The sequence below is a fragment of the Leptonychotes weddellii genome, chromosome 12 (genome assembly GCF_054177405.1).
Source record: "Leptonychotes weddellii isolate Sample4059 chromosome 12, ASM5417740v2, whole genome shotgun sequence".
Taxonomy (NCBI): Eukaryota; Metazoa; Chordata; class Mammalia; order Carnivora; family Phocidae; genus Leptonychotes; species Leptonychotes weddellii.
In genome coordinates, this window is record NC_138380.1 from 42,575,759 (window position 1) to 42,583,730 (window position 7,972).

The window sequence follows — 7,972 nt, forward strand, 5'->3', positions numbered from 1 at the left end:
CCTGGCCTCTTCTGACGGTAGTCCACCGACAGCTCTTTGGAGACAACCTTGGGCTGCCCTAAACTTCTTACAGGATGTTTGCGCCCTCCGTGCTGCGTGCACTGCCCGCGGGGTGACACTTGGAAGAGCAAGTGACTTGAAAACGAAGAAGAGGAGCCGCGCTCCCAATGCGCCGAAATGACCGGGGTACTCATCTAAAATAAAAAGGTCTCTGTCTGCAAATTCCGTTTGCTAGCCCGGTAATCCACCCCCGCCCCCAGCCCTGCGTCGAGGGCCGACCGGTACAGCTGTTTTTAATCCCTACTTTTCTCACTCGGCGTCCCGGGCTCGGGCTGACCAGACGCGGAGCCACTTAGCGTTTCCTCCTCCCCCTGTCGGGGTCTGTCCTCCCTCCGCCGTCTCCTCTTTCTCCGCCTGCATCCCCGGGGGGCAGAGTGTGGGAAGAACGAATTTCCGCCCGGTTTGCCCGCCACTCGCAGACTTGGGTCCCTTCCGGACGCAGTCTGCGCACCCCCGGCTCCTCCCCCGGCTGTTCCACCGAGGCCGCGCTCCTGGTCCGGGACCGAGAGCCAGGAGGCGCGGGCTGCAGGGGCCGAGCCGCCGGGGCGCAGCAGCCAAGCCGCGCCCCGAGGAGCTCTTGGAAGGGCTCCCGCCTGCAGCTGGGGAATCCGCTCGGCGGGGAGAATCCGTGCCAGGGAATCCAGCTCTCCGGACTCAAGCTGCAAACAAAAAGCTCAGGTCTGGCTCCCTCCCTCCGCCCCCCGACGCACACCCGGAGAAACAGTTTTGTGCAGAAATGCAACAAGTAGCACCCGGAGCTCCCGGAGCGCCCTGAGCCGCCTGACTTGGCGGGGCGAAGCCCGCCTGCAGAGACCCGGGCCAGCCACCGGACAAAGGGCGGAGGAGGGGCTGGACCGCGCTGCGGAGTCCGAAAGAGGCCATTGAGCGACTCTGGCCAGGCCAAGGGGAATGCAGAGGAGACACAGCGCAGGCGGGCCAAGAGGACGATCCGGCCGCAGCACGCAGGGCGGGCGGCGATGGAGGCTGCCCGCGCCGTGCGCTTCCTGCTCGTGGTGTGCGGCTGCCTCGCGCTCCCGCCGCGGGCCCAGCCCGTGTGCCCGGAGCGCTGCGACTGCCAGCACCCCCAGCACCTCCTGTGCACCAACAGGGGGCTCCGCGCCGTGCCCAAGACCAGCTCGCTACCGAGCCCCCAGGACGTGCTCACCTACAGCCTCGGCGGCAACTTCATAACCAACATCACGGCCTTCGACTTCCACCGTCTGGGGCAGCTCAGACGGCTGGACCTGCAGTACAACCAGATCCGCTCTCTGCACCCCAAGACCTTTGAGAAACTCTCCCGGCTAGAGGAGCTCTACCTGGGGAACAACCTCCTGCAGGCGCTCGTCCCGGGCACGCTAGCCCCGCTGCGCAAGCTGCGCATCCTCTACGCCAACGGGAACGAGATCGGCCGCCTGAGCCGCGGCTCCTTCGAGGGCCTGGAGAGTCTGGTCAAGCTGCGGCTGGACGGGAACGCTCTGGGGGCGCTGCCCGACGCGGTCTTCGCCCCCTTGGGCAACTTGCTCTACCTACATCTGGAGTCCAACCGGATCCGCTTTCTGGGCAAGAACGCCTTTGCCCAGTTGGGCAAATTGCGCTTCCTTAACCTCTCTGCCAACGAGCTGCAGCCCTCCCTACGCCACGCAGCCACCTTCGCCCCGCTGCGCTCCCTCTCCACCCTCATCCTCTCGGCCAACAGCCTCCAGCACCTCGGGCCGCGCGTCTTCCAGCACCTGCCGCGTCTCGGCCTCCTCTCACTCAGGGGCAACCAGCTCACGCACCTCGCGCCGGAGGCCTTTTGGGGGTTGGAGGCCCTGCGCGAGCTGCGCCTGGAGGAGAATCGGCTGAGCCAGCTGCCCGTGGCGCTGCTGGAGCCCCTGCACAGCCTGGAGGCGCTGGACCTTAGCGGGAACGCGCTGTCCGCTCTGCACCCCACTGTCTTTGGCCACCTGGGCCGGCTGCGCGAGCTCAGCCTGCGCGACAACGCGCTCAGCGCCCTCTCCGGGGACATCTTCGCCGCCAGCCCGGCCCTCTACCGGCTGGACCTAGACGGCAATGGCTGGACCTGCGACTGCCGTCTGCGGGACCTGAAGCGCTGGATGGGCGACTGGCACTCGCAAGGCCGTCTTCTCACGGTCTTCGTGCAGTGTCGCCACCCTCCGGCCCTGCGGGGCAAGTACCTGGATTACCTGGATGACCAGCAGCTGCAGAACGGGGCTTGTGCAGACCCCTCGGCCTCAGGTTCCCCGACCGCCGAAGGTCAGCGGAGGCCCTTACCCACAGCCGGCGGGGAGGAGGTGGCGCCCCCTGCAGGCGGCCTCTCGGAGGAGCTGCCACCGCAGCCGCAGTCACAGCCACAGCAGCGCGAGCGATTTCTGCCCGGGGTGGCTTGGGATGCGGCCGCCAGGGAGCTCCTGGGCAACCGCAGCGCTCTGAGGCTGAGCCGACGGGGCCCGGGCCTCCAGCAGCCGGACCCCTCCGCCGCTGCTGCCGAGGGTCCGGCGCCACACCCCCTGGACCTGCTCCAGAAGCCCGAGCGGGGACCTCCGACTCCGGCAGACGCCGCCCACGCAGAGCCCACCCCGACGGCCGCGCCCGCCTCTGCGCCACCGCCCGCTGGCGACCCCTGGCAGCGCGCGGCGGCGAAGCAGCGCCTGGCCGCGCAGCAGCACGAAAGCGCCGCCCAGTCCGACGGCGGGGTCGTCCTGCCGCCGCTGGTGTCCGACCCTTGCGACTTCAACAAGTTCATCCTGTGCAACCTGACCGTGGAGGCGGTGGGCGCCGACAGCGCCTCGGTGCGCTGGGCGGTGCGCCAGTACCGAAGCCCCCCACCGCTGGGCGGCGCGCGCTTCCGCCTGCTCTTCGACCGCTTTGGCCAGCAGCCCAAGTTCCACCGCTTCGTCTACCTGCCGGAGCGCAGCGACTCGGCCACGCTGCGCGAGCTGCGCGGAGACACCCCCTACCTGGTGTGCGTGGAGGGCGTCCTCGGGGGCCGGGTCTGCCCGGTGGCCCCCCGTGACCACTGCGCCGGGCTGGTCACCCTCCCGGAGCCTGGGAGCCGGAGCAGCGTCGATTACCAGCTGCTGACCTTGGTCTTGCTGGCCGTCAACGCGCTGCTGGTGTTCCTGGCGCTGGCCGCCTGGGCGTCCCGCTGGCTGCGGAGGAAGCTGCGGGCTAGGCGGAAGGGTGGGGCCCCTGTGCACGTTCGACACATGTACTCCACCCGACGTCCCCTGCGCTCCATGGGCACCGGCGTGTCTGCGGACTTCTCTGGCTTCCAGGCACACCGGCCGCGCACCACTGTGTGTGCTCTCAGCGAGGCGGACCTCATCGAGTTCCCCTGCGACCGCTTCATGGACAGCGGGGGCGGTGGTACAGGTGGCAGCTTGAGGCGGGAGGACCATCTTCTGCAGCGATTTGCTGACTAGGTCCAGGGACTCCAGGGGTGTGGAGACCATCTCATTGGCCTTGAGGAGCCGGCCACTTTCCGTGGAGCCCCTCAGCCCACCTCAGGGGAAGATCTGACTTTACCAGAGCTTCTCCTTTGCCCCTTTTGTGCACTTACTTGCCAGAGAGGCCAAAGGGGAAGCCAGTTCGGCGCCCCCGCCCCCCCAATTCCCAGTACCCACTCATGATGTGAATGGGTGGTACTTGGTGGTCAAGGCCAAGAGTAGGGGACAAACGGTTGGTAGAGTCCAGAGGTGGGAAGCCTTCTCTTACATGGAGACCTTGGCACAGCCATGGACATGGCTTTGGTGGTGTTGCAACGCAAGAGCCTGGCCCCCTTTGGGGCAGAAAAGGGCGCTTTTGCCCCCGGAATGGCCAGAATGCTTTTTGTTTGTTCAGTGTGAAACAGAGGAGTTTTGTCCTATTTAAGGGAAAAGGAACTTATTAGTATTGCAAAGGAGGCTTGGCACCTGGACTGCACTGGGCTGGTGGTCTCTGCCAAGAAGGGAGATGCTGTAAACAGGTGGTAAAGTTCAACACACCTGCCAAGGAACTCTTTCATGTTGGTTAATAGAACATTCAGGATAATTTAATGTTTAAATAATTAGAGACGCTATTTTTTTTCAACAATGTGAAGAGCTCGGACATTTAACAAACTGACAGTAAACTCAAGGACTGTTTTAGTTGAGCTGAGCCGTTCAACTAGTATTTTCTTTTTAACATTAACACCGCAAGAACATTGGCTGACCTTAGGGTTAACTAAGATTACCTACTTTCTCAGGAGAAGGCTGCATGCAAGACTTCTCTGTCAGCGTTGCTCCTGTGGCTTTTTAATTTTATTTTTTCTAAACCTATGTATGGAAAAGGAAATGTCAGTGCCAGACTTGGTAAAAGAATGTAAGGTGTGCATAACCGATGACCACATAGGGAACCGCAGCCTCCCAGTTCACTTAACCGCATCTCTGACACTGTGTCCAGATTGGAATAAATATGATGTGGTACTTCTCATGTTTTTATCAGTCACACACAGCAGGCTGTGTCCCGCTTCTCTTGAGTTGCACCGTTAAGTGATAAAGGCAGTTCCCTAATAGGAGGGAATTGACAGCGTAACCTTCAATCACCTTAATGTCTTACTCTATAGGAAAGAGGGGGGAAGAAATTATTGGAAAAAAATGTGAAAAAGGGTACATCAGTGGTTGTCTGTTTCTACTTAAACCAGAAGATTGTTAGGAGTACTTAAACCTCACTGTGAAATAATGATTTATTTTGCAAGTTAATCTCTCCACTACCCCGTGTTTTACCATGTTATTAAATCTTATCTTTTAGTTAATAATTGCAGTATTTCTTTTAAATGTTTTTGTTTTAAATTTAGGATTAGGCTCCTTTATTTGCTCCGTTGTTTTCAGCTGTTTGGGACACTTTCGTTCCCTGATATTTATGAAGTACACGTTTATCACTAAATGTAGTGCTTTGGTTTACATTAATGATTTTGTGTGTGGTCTAGAAAAGCAGTCACAGGGCAGGGCTGCACAGTGATGCTCGCCGTGGTTGTGGAGTTATTGGCAGTGGGGTGCCACGGAAGCTGTTACGATGGTGCTAAGGCGAACAGTGAATCTCCTGTTTAGGGCGTTAAGCCCTGAGGGTCCTGACGACTCAGGGAATCTATCATAGTCTGGGGGGGGTCCTTCAACCCCAGTGTACTCCCTTTTATGTTTGGCCTCCATTGAGCCAAGCCTGCCCTTGTCCCAACAGCTGAGCAGAGACCCAGGGCTCTAAACGAACGGATCTGTGTTTATGTTCAGATGAGTAAATGTCCAGACCACTTAAAGTACAGCTGCTTCTCTGGCAGTCTTATCTACTTAATAAAGCACAGGAAATAGGCTGTCATTCTTAGTTTGCTGCCAGAGCCCGTGTCAGATCCCAAGCATATGAGTACGTGGGAGAGGGGGTCGTTACCTGCTCTTATTTGAAACCTTTGGGCTATTTACTTGCCCCTCTCGTGCTCCTAGTTTTGTTCATTCGTAGAGCAATGGCATCTTTTAGCTGGTCCTTTTGCACAGCAGGGTGATCTTGAGCTCCACTAAAAGTCTGGAAAAGACCTCTGATGCTTCCCAGCACCTACCCTTTCAACTGCAGAACATCACTGAAAATACTTCACGGAAAAACAGGAAAATCTATGTAAAAAGAGTTCGACTGGAAAGTCTTTCGGTGGGAAATGAATGAATGTTATACATTGTTATGTTCAGTTATGTCAATAAACCCACTTACTAATGGAGATGTTTTATTGTTGGAGTTTCCAAATAGCCTATACACTTTCGTACTGATATGCTGTGGTTTCTACAGCAGTTTCCATTGACGACAATGAAACATGAGCTTCGAGTCTGTCTGCCTGTCCTCTTGCAGTGGTTTTTAATTGCCATTTCTACCAGAGAGTGTAGACTTTATTTTTCAGAAATAGTTAGGAGAATTTATGCCCAAAGAAACAACGAGATGACTCCAAAAGCAGATGGTGAGCCATGATAAGAAAATGCTGTTAAAATACCAGTGACAGCGAGATGATTGGGTCTCAGCCAGCATCAGCAAGGAATCAGGACTTTTGACTCCCATGGTCAATAATCAGGAGCTATCTTGAACTGGAGGTCATTTTTGCCATTACCAAAGTGTATGAAAAGATAAGATTCCTAAAGTAAGAAAGAATAAACTTTGTATGAGGTAGGATGGTTCATTTAAAGCGCCATTGAGGGACGCCTGGGTGGCTCAGTTGGTTAAGCATCTGCCTTCGGCTCAGGTCATGATTCTGGGGTCCTGGGATGGAGCCCGCGTCGGACTCCCTGCTCAGTTGGGGAAGTCTGCTTCTCCCTCTCCCTCTCCCTCTGCGTCTGCTCGTGTGCTCTCTCTTGCTCGCTCACTCTCTCAAATAAGTAAATTTTAAAAATCTTAAAAATAACATAAAATAAAGCAGCATTGAAGCAGTCTGGAATGTGGTCGGACCCTCAGCTCAACCTGTTAAGATTATTACTGGGTAATAACTGGCACGTGATCAGAGCACCTTCACTAATTTGCAAAGACCTGGTTTTCACCAGAAGTACACCAATGTGGGCAGCTACCCTCTATTAAGAAACCATTAAAACAGACACTGGATTACCTGGTATTCGTGCTTAACCCCTCTGCAATCTGCTTCTAAGCCTTGGAAATAAGTGACAATGAAGCATTCTCGTGCCAGAAATGTATTAAAAATTGAGACCATGACCCAGGATTAAAACAGATTTCTACCCAGTGTTACACCTTCACCATCTCAGAGAAACAGCATCATTACAGTTCAGTATGATTTTAAGGAAGTGATGAAAGCGTTTTAGTCGTCTGGGTTTGCATTCATTCTATTAACCTGATCTCTTTGTGCCTCAGTTTCTGCATCAGTTAAAATGGGAATCCTGAGTCCTGACTGCAGAGTGCCATTGTGAGGAATAGATGAGGAAAAAAGCATTTGACAGGACCAGCTACAAGGCAGATGTTCAATAAATAGTAGATATATTATTAGTAGCAGTATTTTGTGCACAGAGCAACAAATTGTAAGAGACATTTTAGAAATACCATGGACAAGGCACTTCTGCTTAAGCCCTAACCAATTAGAAAATCCAGGTAATGAGATTCAGTGACCCCTGCCTTTGTTCTGGTTAATTGAGGCTCTTGTGTAATTTAATGTGGAAGGATAGCTCTTGAAATACCTTCTCATTATTTTATTTTTTCTCTCTCATTTTTCAAAATAGAAAAGGTGAACATACTAGTATTTGAGTAAACTTTTCTACGTTTATTAAACTCTTGGCATAAGCTCCTTCATCTTTTGGATTGAAACTAAGGATGTGTAAATGACGTTGCTTCCCGTTAACTTAGCGATAGCATCCCCAAGTGTCCTTTGACTTAGTTTACTTCAAAAGATACTTTGCATGAGTAAATGTTTTTTTTCCTCCTAGGGATTTCAGGTCACTTCATCCTTCTCAATCATGTGGCAAATAATATTCTTTTCATTTTACGTGGGAGACGGAATATTTACATTAATCACTGAAATAATTAGGGGGAAATGTAGCTTCATCTGGTTGCTTTATCTTGGGACACAATAACTAAATATATCATTACATTTGTTTGAGAGATTTTAAGCTACAGGTGGTGTGATTCCTTATTGACACAGAAACGTGGCTTTATAATTTGGCTGTGAAATGGCATCAGGTGCCAGACAGAAATATATTGTCATGCCCCAACCTTTCAAGCAACAGCATCTCTTGACTCTAAATCCATAACATTTTTCTCCAACCGACCAAAGCTTCATAAGTTTAGCTCCTACCCCCTACTCTGTCTTCAAAACCAACTACCAGTGTGAGTTGGATGTGTTCCCTTCTAACAGTCAATCCTCCTTATTCACACAAGTTATGTTGCATAAAAGCCACAGCAAACACTGAATGAACAAACACTG

The 7,972-nt window shown here is 53.8% G+C and overlaps 1 protein-coding gene across 1 annotated transcript; it reads left to right on the forward strand.

The window, feature by feature from the left end:
• Positions 1-339: 339 nt before the first annotated feature.
• TRIL (TLR4 interactor with leucine rich repeats) lies at positions 340-5,779 on the forward strand. Its single transcript, XM_006750710.3, has one exon. It carries the CDS (start codon positions 1,038-1,040, stop codon positions 3,483-3,485), a length of 2,448 nt encoding a protein of 815 aa, XP_006750773.1. The 5' UTR covers positions 340-1,037; the 3' UTR covers positions 3,486-5,779.
• Positions 5,780-7,972: the final 2,193 nt, after the last annotated feature.

Bases quoted from the DNA above. Each gene is read 5' to 3' on its own strand.
- TRIL (XM_006750710.3), top strand. From the start codon at position 1,038: ATGGAGGCTGCCCGCGCCGTGCGCTTCCTGCTCGTGGTGTGCGGCTGC.